General features: G+C 54.1%; 2 protein-coding genes across 2 annotated transcripts; both read left to right on the top strand.

Annotated features, from left to right (window-relative positions):
- Nucleotides 1-312: 312 nt before the first annotated feature.
- Nucleotides 313-7,352, top strand: LOC119106006 (oleosin-B6-like). The gene is made up of 5 exons (XM_037229601.1): nucleotides 313-356; nucleotides 1,367-1,519; nucleotides 6,080-6,250; nucleotides 6,485-6,839; nucleotides 7,329-7,352. Exons 2-5 carry the CDS (start codon nucleotides 1,377-1,379, stop codon nucleotides 7,350-7,352), a joined length of 693 nt encoding a protein of 230 aa, XP_037085496.1. The 5' UTR covers nucleotides 313-356; nucleotides 1,367-1,376.
- A 2,021-nt stretch (nucleotides 7,353-9,373) lies between these two features.
- LOC119106330 (putative RNA methyltransferase CG1239) lies at nucleotides 9,374-11,740 on the top strand. The gene is made up of 4 exons (XM_037229943.1): nucleotides 9,374-9,453; nucleotides 10,079-10,297; nucleotides 10,563-10,718; nucleotides 11,144-11,740. Exons 2-4 carry the CDS (start codon nucleotides 10,193-10,195, stop codon nucleotides 11,318-11,320), a joined length of 438 nt encoding a protein of 145 aa, XP_037085838.1. The 5' UTR covers nucleotides 9,374-9,453; nucleotides 10,079-10,192; the 3' UTR covers nucleotides 11,321-11,740.
- The last annotated feature ends 1,418 nt before the right edge of the window (nucleotides 11,741-13,158 follow it).

Below are 13,158 nucleotides of genomic sequence, written 5' to 3'. Positions count from 1 at the left end.
CAAAGGACGGGTTTCGCGCCTTCCGGCCAGCTGTTCCGTACTCTATTCAGTTAAGCTTCGATTCAACCTCTTGATGAGGATGAAAGATAATGCTAGTGAAATGATACTGACTTACTTGAACCTTCACTTTACAAAGGCGTACTTTAAGCACAAAAACCCTACGAAATGACGCATGATAACAGTACTTTAAATTAGTAGCATTGAGTAAAATGCGCGGCGAACGATATCTGGCACACTAGCGTCATACCCTGCGCAAACATTACACACGAGGAGCAGCTAGCGTTTGCTTTCGTTAACGCACTAAACGTTTTGGGACGCGTTGTGCAGGAGGGCCTACGACGGCGGGGTAACGGACGGTGGGTTCCTAGTATTGAGAATTACAATAACGATAGGTTAAAGGACGGTTAGGTTCTACCCTGCCGTCCTATCAACAAGAGCTGTGATCCTACCGACTGGTGTGTGCGAATGCGTGCCCCCGTAGTGTATTGTCTGGAAACACATAAGTTTATTCGGGTTCCAAACGTTGGTTTAAGATCCTACCGTAGAGGTTTTGCGCCATTGTGCCTTGAATTCTGAAGCGTACTTCCGTAAACAGGTAGAGTTCTTGCTGAAGTCCAGTGGTGATTTCACTCAGTGTTCCTGGCGTTATACCGATGCGGTCTCAGAAACGGAGGATGGCCTTGCACTGGGCTGATGTATACACATGCATCCCTATAGATATATAGACATGTATATATATATATATATATATATATATATATATATATATATATATATATATTTACTGGTTCTTCACCTGGCCAAGATGCTTTATCAGGATTATCTCAAATTCACCTAGTGCCATTAACTTGCAGAGGTAGAGCATCACTTCCTGCCTGTTGTGAGTTGGCTTGGCTCACTGTGTATCATGTCATCATTGTGTTCCCCAGGACAAATTCACTAATGGAGCTTCCTAAGTTGCATGCATGTTGAATAGTGTAACCTGTCCAATAGATATGTTGATGATGATGATGATTTGGAGTTTTAGGATGCATCAGCTGCTGTAGGTCATGCAGCACCCATCAGTATATCTGTCAGGAGTGGTCAGCATTTAATAGTAACATGGTGTCTTGATACATTCTATAAGTGCAGAAGTTTCTGGTTTTAAGCTGCACCTGCTTTGTACTCACTTTTCCAGTGTTTAATATGTATTTAGTACCATAAATATAAAGTGCACTGCTGGGAAGGCTGCATTGAGGCAATGCACTGCATTTTACATGAATATATTTTTTGGTCATATATTTCAGAAAGCCATCTGCTGGACATTCCTTAAGCCTACAATGTTATGGCGAACACTTGGGTCAGCTGTTTTGCTGATCATTTTCAGGTCAACTTTCATGGATTTGTTCAGGGAAGACAAGGTTCAGGATGAGGATTCCAATGATTCTGGATTGGAAACATACCAGGAAGTAATTCACAGTGCTCCAGGAGATGAAAGCACCAACAGGGACCAGGATGAGATGCATGCAGGATCAAAAAGGTGAGCAACATAGTTTTCCTTAGCATTATGAGAAGCCTATCTGAATCTTATGAAAAATGATCCATGACAATGTTAAAGACCTTAGCAGGTGTTTTTTAATTGGCAATCTACAATCAATTCTGTATGCTATGATTGGATGTTATGTAATGCCTTTTTACTGGAAGCCCATCATCAAGCCATGTGCCCATGGGTGTCAGTAGTGTAATGGTTAACATGGTATGAACCATGTGTCATGAACCACCTGCACTTCTGGAAAAAGCAACCAAGAGGTAAGGTTTGATTTCTGCTGCCCTTCCTGCCAGGGTGGGAAGGCACCACCATAAAGGCCCAACAGCTGAGTATGTTGTAAAGCTCCAATGACTACAACAAAGCTATGGTAAATCAAAATAGTTTGTAGTGATTTATTTTGATGTCAGTATGGTTTTTTGTTGGGACAGGGGGCTGAAGTCGTCTTGACTAGGATATGGCACATTTTGGCCCCCAGTATGCCTTAAACTGTGCATTGGACTTTAATTCAAGATACACTGAAAGTGCATCTATGAGAGCATCAGTTTAATATATCATTCAATGACTGAATCTTTTGGATGGTTACAATATTGACATCAAGCTGCTTCTGACACCCGTGGTAGGGCAAGTTTACATGGTCACAATGTCTGCATCTGGCACTAGACAGTTTGAGGATATAGACAGGCAAAGGCATCATGCCAGCCCTCTAGGGCAGCCATGACTGGGACAGTGGGCAGAGCTGCTTTACGAATTCACGATTGAAGTCAGCAGGTATTGTGAACTTGAGTGCAGAATGATAGTTTATTGGTGCAGCCAGTTGAGAAGATTTCATGAATGCAAGGAAACACACCATGTTCGTTTTTGTATCAATAGACATGCATTACAAACATCAAATGTGACCAATTTTGACCAAGCAGAAGATTCGTGTTAATAAATTTATTGCGACTGAGACGTCAAACAAATTTGAAACCTGCGCTCGGCCGGGGATCTGAGACAATGGCGCTCAGCGCGGGGGAAGTTCACTTCCTCCCTGGGATCTCCAGCTTCCTGACGTCATATTAGAAAAACAAAGATACCATGTTGAAGGTCTCGTCAACTCATGAGGAATGCACACCAGTTTTTTACTTTATGCTAAATGTGATGACACCAGAGGTCACGAAACGTCAAAAACGGTCGTTCCGGTAGATGTCGTTAAAACCTGTGTTGACACGTTAAGGCGGAGAATGAGGGCACGAGAATAAGCTTTAACGCGCGCCGCGTGGCTGGTTGGATACCTTTTGCTCGGGTAGGGAGTCATTTGGACCCTCCCCCCCCCCCCCCCCCCCACTGAGCTCTCAGAAGCAAAAAGAGCTAGACACCCAATTCACAGGGTGTGTTGACCTATAAGTGAGCTCACTTGGTCAAAGTTTGAAGTCCCTAGGTCATGGCCTTTGGGTCAAATAAGGTCAAACAAGGTCAAACTCCAGGCTGGTGTCCAAGGTGCCCCAAAATCTAGATACCTGTTCTAGGCAAAATGTCACATGCTCATTAAAGGTCAATGACCTTGCTTGATCTTTCGAAGGTCATGGTGACCAAAGTCATACAGGACTGCTTTGAGTTTTGCATTTGAATAAGCAACAGATATTACGGTAGGCACTATGTTCCTAAAAGCGAAATCTTGACCTAGGTAACTTTACATCGGTAACCTATTCTGGCCTTTAAGAAGTCCATGGAAGATGTACAATGCGCTTCCTGTTACCAATAAATTTGACCTGAGCACCAGAATGTACCTCAAGCAGCAAGCTCCAGAGTAATAAAACAGATTTATTTTAACCTTGGTCTGACTCTCATACCTGACCCTAGGTCATTTGTTGTGTTGCCTCAAAAAGTATCCCAGAGATGTATGGCTTCGTCTAACACTCCGCTGTCGCATCAGATTGAACGATTCCCGGGAAATTGACTTCGTTGAATCCATGACCTGATTTTGACCTGCCGTAGGTCAGCGACATCGCAAGTTACACCTAAATTTTTGATACCAAACGATCTGCTATTCAATTGTCTACAACTGGGGAAAATTTGGCGGGACTACGCCGTGCCGTTCGGAAACCATTTCAGAAATATATTCGGGGGATCAAATTGACCCCCGCCCGAGCTCATGTTAAGACTGTAGTCCATTCCGACCATTTTTGTTCCCCCACAAGGGTCAGGTCAGATCAGGTGATCGTTCATTGTCCGCCGGCCTGCAAAAACGATAGTCTTTTCGCAATGCGCTTCTGACTAAGTTTATGTTATGAGGTGTAGCTGTGGGAAAAAGCTTTCCAGACACAACAATACCACTTTAGGTTGACCAAGACGTCGTCCAAGTTAACCTTGGTTAAACTTAGCTGAAACTTAAGTTGAAGTCACCCTGAGATGCACGACGCCATAGAAACGTCACAAGAATTCCGCGTCTTCGACTGTCATGTTGTTCGAGGCCAACAAAAACATGGCCGTTGAGTTCATTATCTGTTCAGTGTCTGGAGTACGTCAGCGCGAATTGTGGCATTAATGGACAACAGTTGCTTTCAGCCAGCTGACGCTTGAATCGGAAGTTTCTAACACAAACCACGTTTTTGACACATAAATTTGGGCAGTGCTGCTGGTTATGATGGGAATGAAGTTTGAAATCAAATAACTTAGGAATAGCGTCGTAACTGAAAATGCGTATGCAATCAAACATTGTATGTCTGGAAGATTGACAAGAATGCCATAAGAAAGTGCCAAGACACGCACAGATATGGGATGAACACAGGGTGAATGAAGGCGAGGATTGACGAAACAGATGTATGTCGATGACATGGCATGGGAACAGTAATTCTCTTTTCAAGGTGTTAAGTGCACACAGTAATTTTGTAGAACTTTTTTACGTTAAAAACTTCTCATTGCATTAATCCTTCTTGAAAGCTGCCATTATCAATATAAATTGGCATGGATGAAGTATGAGTCCCGACTGCGCTCTACATTAACATAGCAGTTGGCGTCTTGAAGCCTTCAAAGGTGCTTATTTCACTATGTCGTTATTTTCGTTCGTCTATTGGCCGCCGCCTAGCATAAGCTCTAAGGCCGAGGCCACGCGGCCTAAGGAGACCGCAACGTCGGGTATCATTTTTTTCTGGGACTTGTGAGCCCACACTTTCAAAACCATCCGCGCAATTTTTCTCACTCATCGATTCTGACTGAAGACAGGACATTCCCTTGTTACCACGGGCTGGTCATTGTGATACAAATCCGTGACCCCATTTCGATCTACGATTCACGTTCCTGGTGTCAGTTTATCTGCAGAAGCTAGAAAAAAAACTAGGATGGCGCCTGGATTCTATCGGCTTAGACAGGGCCGGCTAAACCATGGCTAATTGAATGGCGTCGGCAGATTATTACATGCAGTTATTTGACAGAATTATTGAATCGATTTTCAACACATTTAATCCGAAGTTGCGGACTACATGGATTTCTGGGATCAGAGCTCATGTTAAGCAGTACTTGTAGCGCGAGCCCTGACCCCTACCACCCGATCGCGTAATTCCAGGTCAACGGCAGAATTCGGGAACGAAAGTTTAATGTGCTGCAATGCTCGACACAATCCGTCCTGCCCTCTGACGTCAACTGACCTTCAGCGCGGTCGCTGCCACTGGCCGCAGGCTATAACTGTCAAGGGCAAATAGCGAGCGCCTGAAGCGACTCGAACCCACCCGCCACGGGTGGGTGGATCGGAGGGCACGTGCTCTAACCAAGTGACCCATCGAAGCAGACACAAAAGGGCGGGGCGAGATTTGTATTTGTATCGGTGACCACTCCTTTAAGATCCGATCAGTCTTTGGTTCAAAACTAAAAATGCAGTCAGGTACAGTTTTGAAAGCGGGCAAAATAGCAAAAAATGATTGCTGGCCTGCATAGTTTTAATGGCCAATCTGACGCTGCTTACATATGCGTAACAGTAATGCGTGAAGCCATTAGACCCAGCCTTACAGCCATTGGTCCAGGTTTTTCGACCGTTTTGTCTGCCCCAGCCAGCTCTGCTTGCCGTCCAAGTCATGGTCACCTCACCGCAACGTTCAAATGCCTATGCGTGTTCTCATCCTCGGGCTATTTAGTGCCGTGTGCAGAGGTAGTAATCACGTGACGTACCCGCCGGTCGGGAGGGTCGTATTGGCAGAGGCAATGTCGGGACCCCGATTGCCTGCCCTGTCGTGAGGTGTCAGAATCAATTTTATGTCGATATAGCAGACGCGCGAGAGTCTGATTGAGTCATGCATGACACTGATGCTCTCATGGATACGTTTCCAATGCATTTTTAGTTAATTGCCAATTCGCGGTTCAACGCGCGTTAGAGGCCAAAATGAGCCGGACGCTGGCCATGACCATTTCAGCTGCAGCCCGTGTTCATTATATTGTGGTCATCAGCCACGTCGGCACTCAACACCTGTCCTGTCATGTTCATCAGGGTGCCCTTGCCACTAGTTCACATCGCGTACCTCTGGTGCAAGTGTTTCAGCTTGCAGCAAGTGACCATTGTCTGTGTATTGTCGCTGATTCCAGACACACGACTGATGTCAGTGTCCCGTCAGAGGACAGCTCTCAGAGGCCAGCGAAGCGGAGACGGCGGGGCCGCTCCCGTGTCTCGCGGCTGCGGCCCGGCCGGCTGCTGCTGGGCGGCACCATCACCGACCCTCTGAACCTCACCAGCCTGCCGCAGGCCAGCTCTCAACGGTGGGAACTGGCCACAAACAGAGACGTTACAGGATGTCTTCCGATGCAGTTTATGGTTGTACCGTTGCGTTGGTATCGCGGTGAAGTTAGCAGACCTGTTGCTCACGTCGGGGTACGATGGTCGGTGGGGTCATAAGCTAGCCATGGACTGCGTGTTCTACTGCAGACTGGTGTGTCACTCTGCAGTGGCACTGCAATGCAGCACATCATAACTGAGCTGTGACATGTTCACAGGAAAGGACGTGGCGGCCCAGCTGCTGCCACGGGGCCACCAGAGACTGTCCTTCCGGAGGCCGCCCCTGCTGTCCCAAGCGCTCCCACCACCCTCACTGCCCCCACTGCCCCCACTGCCCCTGCTACCTCCCTTGGCCCCACATCCCGGACGCCCTCAGTCATTTTGACTTCCACGATCCCCCCTGCTGCCCCGACAACCACAGCTCCGACGGTGCCCACTGCCCCCACTGTCCCTCCTGCCCGTGCCCAGTCGGCCACCTCGGGCCCCGCACCACTGGTCAAGTTCAAGCCGCAGGGTGACCGGTTCAAGTACGGGAACTACAACCGGTACTACGGCTACAGGAACGGCGCCGAGGTGGGTACTGGCCATTGCTGGGAGCGGACATGGTGGGCAGGTGGTGCCCTCGTAGAAGCGGCACTATAGTGTGTCGGGGAAAAAATGGCACAGAGACAGGATTTTGGTCGTAGAAACGAGCCAAGCAATACTGTTCAGGGTTAATGGCTTGTAATGGGCAAACATGCATGGGACACAATCGATATATATATATATATATATATATATATATATATATATATATATATATATACATATATATGCATGCATATATCACAGTAGTTTTTTTTAGAAAAAAAGGATAAAAGTGTGCCTTTTTGGACGCCATTTGCCGCTTTGCGGCGCGGCACTGTCCATCACCGTGTTTCTATTGTGAAGCATACCAGCACACTACCACTCTCTTGGTGCAGGTAGCGGGCAACAAGCCCGTTTATTGATGTGGCCTGGCAGCCCCAGTGCAGCCTGTCCGTGACCCCGCCCCACTGACGAGCGTCCTGACACTGCCCGCAGCGGGACCGGCGGCTCTGTCCGTGACCCCGCCCCACTGACGAGCGTCCTGACACTGCCCGCAGAGGGACCGGCGGCTCTGCCCGTGACCCCGCATCACTGACGAGCGTCCTGGCACTGCCCGCAGCGGGACCGGCGGCTCTGTCCGTGACCCCGCACCACTGACGAGCGTCCTGACACTGCCCGCAGCGGGACCGGCGGCTCTGTCCGTGACCCCGCATCACTGACGAGCGTCCTGACACTGCCCGCAGCGGGACCGGCGGCTCTGTCCGTGACCTGGCATCACTGACGAGCGTCCCGACACTGCCCGCAGCGGGACCGGCGGCTCTGTCCGTGACCCCGCATCACTGACGAGCGTCCTGACACTGCCCGCAGCGGGACCGGCGGCTCTGTCCGTGACCCCGCACCACTGACGAGCGTCCTGACACTGCCCGCAGCGGGACCGGCGGCTCTGTCCGTGACCCCGCACCACTGACGAGCGTCCTGACACTGCCCGCAGCGGGACCGGCGGCTCTGTCCGTGACCCCGCACCACTGACGAGCGTCCTGACACTGCCCGCAGCGGGACCGGCGGCTCTGTCCGTGACCCCCGCACCACTGACGAGCGTCCTGACACTGCCCGCAGCGGGACCGGCGGCTCTGTCTGTGACCCCGCACCACTGACGAGCGTCCTGACACTGCCCGCCAGCGGGACCGGCTGGCTCTGGCCGTGAAACACCGCACCACTGACGAGCGTCCTGACAATGCCCGCAGCGGGACCGGCGGCTCTGTCCGTGACCCCGCACCACTGACGAGCGTCTCTGACACCTGCCCGCAGCGGACCGGCGGCTCTGTCCGTGACCCGCACCACTGACGAGCGTCCTGACACCGCCCGCAGCGGGGACCGGCGGCTCGACTGCCTGCGGCCGGAGTGTTCCGCGGCCTGGACGTGCTCGACGTGGGCCTGTAACATCGGCCACATCACGCTGACAGGTGGCGCGTGAGCCTCCTGCCACGCCGCTGCGTCGGCCTTGACATCGACGCCAGTCTGGTCAAGGTGGGGCGCGGGGGACAGGTCTGCGGAGGGGGAGGGGGCGGGTCTGATCAAGGTGGGGCGCGGCAGACCGGCCGGCGGAAGAGGAAGGGGAGGGGGAGTCCGGCGCCGCTCCTGTGATGGTCAGCTGTGCTGTTGCTCTTTTCGCGGGCGGGCGGGGCACAACGTAGCGATGAGATCCGATAAGCCATGAAATCCTTTAATTTTTTGTCAGTGCGGTAGAATGCGGCTCTTTTCGGACGGCATTGACTTGTCATTCTTCTGGTTTACGTAATATTTGAGATTCTGATTGCGATAACGTCCCGGATTGCTTCAATCGTTCGTCAATCGTCAGTTCTTACACTGCAACGCGATCAGATTTAACCCTGACGTTATTGCAAAGATGTCCACTGATGTTGAAATCGGATTAGCGTCAGATGCTTACTAATCAAGCTTATTCCTTTGAAAGCTGTCATTATTAGTTATGTTCGTCGTAGGATTGAGACTTTCCTCTTTACATGGGCATTCGGCATACTTGGCCGTGCCAAATGATCACTTATCATAGCGTGGACTTGTCTCACGGCGCGTGGTCTTCGCCGTGTGCCTGGTCTCCGCCACCGCCTCGCTCCCGTCCGTCTCCGCTGCCGCATCACCCGCGTCCGCCGCCGCGCCCCAGACTGCCACCGTGGTCCGACGCCCGCTCCTCTGCCGGCAGATCGCGCGCAAGAACGTGAAGCACTACCTGCGCCCTGGCGCGGCCGGTGCGCCGCCGGCCGGCCTGACGCGGCTGTACGGCCCGCTGGCGCCCGCTCCCGCTCCCGCTCCCACTCCCGCTGCCGCTTCTGCCGCCGCCGCCGCTCCCACTCCCGCTTCCGCTCCCGCTGCCGCCGCTCCCACTCCCATTCCCGCTGCCGCCACTCCTACTCCCGCTCCCACCCCCACTCCCGCTCCCGCTCCCACTCCCGCTCCCACTCCCACCCCCACTCCCGCTCCCGCTGACGCCGCTCCCGCTCCCGCTCCCGCTCCCATTCCCGCTACCACCGCCACCGCCGCCACCGCCGCCGTCGCGCCGGACGCCGCCGCCGGCCACTTCCCCGCCAACGTCTCGTTCGTGCACGTGAGTGGCTGCGCCGCTTCATGGGTGGCGAGCGGTCGACGATCGGGCCGCCTCGGGGTCACGGCCGCTGGACGTCTGTCGCGAGGGTCACGTAGTGGCCAGGCTTGCCGGCGTGCGTCATGTCTGTGGCACACGCGGGGCCTTTGCCTCACCAGCGACGCGCAAGTGACCTTGAGGACCAGGATCCACGGCCGCATGCTTGTATCGTGTTTCACTATATACCTTGATGTGTCCTCTTTCCTTTTCACTTCTCTTGCATTTCTTACAGTGCAGCGTGAATTTAACGTTCACCCTACCGTAGCGGATGGAAAGAGCCCATTTCAGAAGGTGACCTAGTACTCACACATTGTGGGATGTAACTGTTGCCTTCAGGTCGGGCACTGTCGTGTATTAAAGGCGAGAGGATGGAACTTGTTTGTAATGCTGCGGAGCCTCACGTTTCTGGACGACGTGTGCGAGAGATCCGTGATTGCTGGACGTCAGTGTCTGTGTTGGACTCGTGATCGGATGAGTGAGCGGAGAGCTGTGCCGCTCACCTCCGTCGCACCCGCGATCGACACATGCGTCTGAAGGCTACGCTTGTCTCGTCAGTCGGCGCCCTCACCGGACCTCCGTCGGCCCACAGGCCAACTTCGTGCTGGAGTCGGACGCGCTGCTGGAGACGGTGCGGCCCGAGTTCGACACCATCCTCTGTCTGAGCATTACCAAGTGGGTGCACCTGAACTTCGGCGACGCCGGCATGCGACGCTTCTTCCGGCGGGCGTTCCTGAGCCTGCGGCCGGGCGGCCGACTGCTGCTCGAGCCGCAGCCCTGGGCCAGCTACGTCAAGAAGAAGAAGCTGACAGTGAGTTTGTCAACGCCGCCGTCTGGCGCCAAGTCCTTGCCGAGATGCGGCGGGGCGCGATGCTGTATCAGTATTTTGTTTTCAAGTTCACCTGGTTTCTTCTTCCTGCGCGTACCGTCTGTGTCGAAAATCGGTGCGTGTTGTGCCCTTGGTGTTGTGTAGGCTTTGTCCTCCGGTGCTGGCTTTTCAAAGCCCTCGTTTCCTCCAGTTTGCGCGCTTGTCATATCCCATCCGCGTGCTGACGGGCTGACTGCTGCGTCGGCAGCCGCGTATCTGGACGACGTTCCAGCAGATCCAGCTACTGCCCGAGCGGTTCCCGCAGCTACTGGTGGACGAGATTGGCTTCCTGCCGTGCCAGCTGCTCGGGCGACCACAGCACGCCGCCAACGGCTTTAACCGCCAGCTGCAGCTGTTTACCAAGGCAAGTCACCGGCTGCGGTCGGTCGCTGAGCCTTGCCACACTGCAGCTGTTCATGAGCCGTTGCAGTCAGCTGTCCGGCGAAAAGTCCCCGGGAAGTCGGCGTGCCTCCCGTTCAGCTGCGTTAGACCGCCCGCGGGCTGGCACAGGTGGTTTGGTGTGACACTTTGTTCATTGGGTGGGCTCGCTGCCCGCATCTGTTTTGTTCGTCACGTGCTCGTGGATGTGTGGCTGATTTCTCCCCACTCGAGAACAATCAGCATGAGCTGCCGCTAGTGGAGGCCATTCAGAGAGCGGTGGGTAAATTTTAATGTCTGCTGCGGAGGGTAAATGCGTCGGGTATTTTTAGGACAAATGGTGTTTTTGGTTTTATGTCGCACGATTTCCTGCAATGCATGTGATCATACCCGTGTGCTTTATCGTTCCAGCCCGGCGGAGTTACCACAGTGGCTGCTCACCAGCGCAAGGCCGCCGCCTCGCCAGCCGACCCAGCAGTCCCAGACGGTAGTCCCAGGAGCTCCCAGACGGCGGATCACGCGCAGCCAGCGGCGAGCACGTCAGAAAACCCGCCGGCGAGCGGCTCTCAGACACGTGCGGCTCTCTGATTGGCTGCCTGAACTGACCCGAACACGGGTCACCAGCCGCGCGGCGTCGGAGATCGCGCGCCGGGGTGCGTGGCGCTGGCCACAGCGGGGCCGGCCTCTGTGAACTCTCAGGGCCGCCGTGGATTCGGAGCCGGCTGTGACATCGCGACATGCCTCGTGGGGTGGAGGCGCGTGTGAAGCCGAGCAGGACGGGTTAGAAACGAGACGTTGGAACAGCGCAGGGTGGCGACGGTGACGAAAAGTGGCACCTCAAGTGATGTTGATGCGGTGGGCTACGGCCTTTGTGCTGAGTGCGGCGCGTGCGTGTTGTGCCAGAAGCCAGCCTATCATTGGTTCGAAGACGCTTAGTTCTGTGCTCCCGGGGGGCATCTGTGATGAAGATCGTCTCAGCTCCTCGCCGTGATAATTTCGTAAATAAACCGTATTCACTCGGACTGTACAAACCTACAGATAGCTGCTATCGCGTACCGAACCACTGCCTGTCCTCTTGTGCCAGGCCAGGTGTGCAGCCGGGGCGGGGATGGGCTGTCGCGCTCCCTGGAGGTTAGTTGGCCGCGAGGACAGGCTCGGTGGGAGGGATCGGTGTCGATGGTCAACCTTTGGTGAAGCCGACCTGCCCCGTGGAGGTGCGGTCCACCCGACACCTCGCATGCACGCGACTACGAGAAAAGGCGGACGGCGGAGATCGGGCCTTCAGCCCAGTCCAGTCCTCGGGCCACCGGTCGTCGTGCGGCACTGTGAGCTGCCTGCCGCGGCTGGATGTCACCGGAGGCTATCGGAGGCGGTGGACGGGGAACTGCAAACACACCGGGCCGGCACATCCCTGATCAAACAAGCTGCCGATACGCTTGTGGACGGAGTGGAGATATACACCGCCGCGTGGCCACGGGGTCCTGGCGTCACATGGTCCCGCGTGTCGCCGAGTCCGATGATATCGGTGCCACCGGGAGCGTGCGGTCCGTGGGCCCGGCTGCTGCCTACCGAAATGGCGGGGTTTCTCAATACATGGTGCCAGTGCCACTGGCGGATTCAGTATGGGAATCTTCGGAGTCCGTTCGAGGTTCATGTTTGGACTTGTATCAAATTGAATACGCCCAAACAAAAAGGCCAAGTTCGGTATCTTTCATCATCTTGAGAGAGGGAGTCCCCCTCCGCGTGGTCCCTCTGGGTCTGCCCTTAAACTGCACCATGGGCACGAACACTGACACCGACCGGCCAATGGCCCCAGCGGGCTGTGTCATTCCCGCTGCCGTTGGCGTCTATCAATGCATTGCATGCCGACGACGTGCGCTGTAGCTGGCGGAGCGCCGGCGGTGCCTAGCGCTCAACGGCCCCGCTGTACTGCAGTCAGGTCCGGCTGAGGAGCAGCCGTTTGCGAGCACGGCGCACGGGGAAGGGATGTACGCGAGAGACCTCCGTGTCTGCTCATTCGTTTAAGCAGACGTCTTGGAAGTGACCCTGGCTTACGAGGTGCAGGGTGGACCTGGTTCCCCCGGGGAAAAGACCGGCGCAGGAGGACCGTGTGTAGGATCAGTTTCCGTTTTCCCAAGACCGGGCTTGTTAGGTACGTGACTTCGACGCGCCGTTGCGCTGTAGCTGACGCCAATAATTTAAGCTGATATTCGCAGGCTTGTCACTTGGACTATGTTCTTAATGTTGCAGCCGGGCTGTTGCGGGCAGTGAGAAGCGAAGCTGACTCTCGCTATTTAGCCTGCCGTTGGAGACATGCTCTGGAGGACACAGCTGCGGAAACGGATGCGCCGGTGATCAGCTCGTCTTTTTTCGCCGCACGCATGTGATGCAGGGGAATATTACACACAACGGGCAACGGCGATGCT

This window comes from Pollicipes pollicipes, unplaced genomic scaffold (genome assembly GCF_011947565.3).
Source record: "Pollicipes pollicipes isolate AB1234 unplaced genomic scaffold, Ppol_2.1 Scaffold_6138;HRSCAF=7277_pilon_pilon_pilon, whole genome shotgun sequence".
Classification (NCBI taxonomy): Eukaryota; Metazoa; Arthropoda; class Thecostraca; order Pollicipedomorpha; family Pollicipedidae; genus Pollicipes; species Pollicipes pollicipes.
Note: the sequence above shows the minus strand (reverse complement) of the source record. Positions and strands in the feature narration are given on the sequence as shown.

Coding starts and splice junctions, on each gene's coding strand:
- LOC119106006 (XM_037229601.1), top strand. CDS start 1,377: ATGGATTTGTTCAGGGAAGACAAGGTTCAGGATGAGGATTCCAATGAT. Junction 6,251..6,484: donor CCGCAGGCCAGCTCTCAACG/GTGGGAACTGGC, acceptor ACATGTTCACAG/GAAAGGACGTGGCGGCCCAG. Junction 6,840..7,328: donor GCTACAGGAACGGCGCCGAG/GTGGGTACTGGC, acceptor CACTGCCCGCAG/CGGGACCGGCGGCTCTGTCC.
- LOC119106330 (XM_037229943.1), top strand. CDS start 10,193: ATGCGACGCTTCTTCCGGCGGGCGTTCCTGAGCCTGCGGCCGGGCGGC. Junction 10,298..10,562: donor TCAAGAAGAAGAAGCTGACA/GTGAGTTTGTCA, acceptor CTGCGTCGGCAG/CCGCGTATCTGGACGACGTT. Junction 10,719..11,143: donor AGCTGCAGCTGTTTACCAAG/GCAAGTCACCGG, acceptor TTATCGTTCCAG/CCCGGCGGAGTTACCACAGT.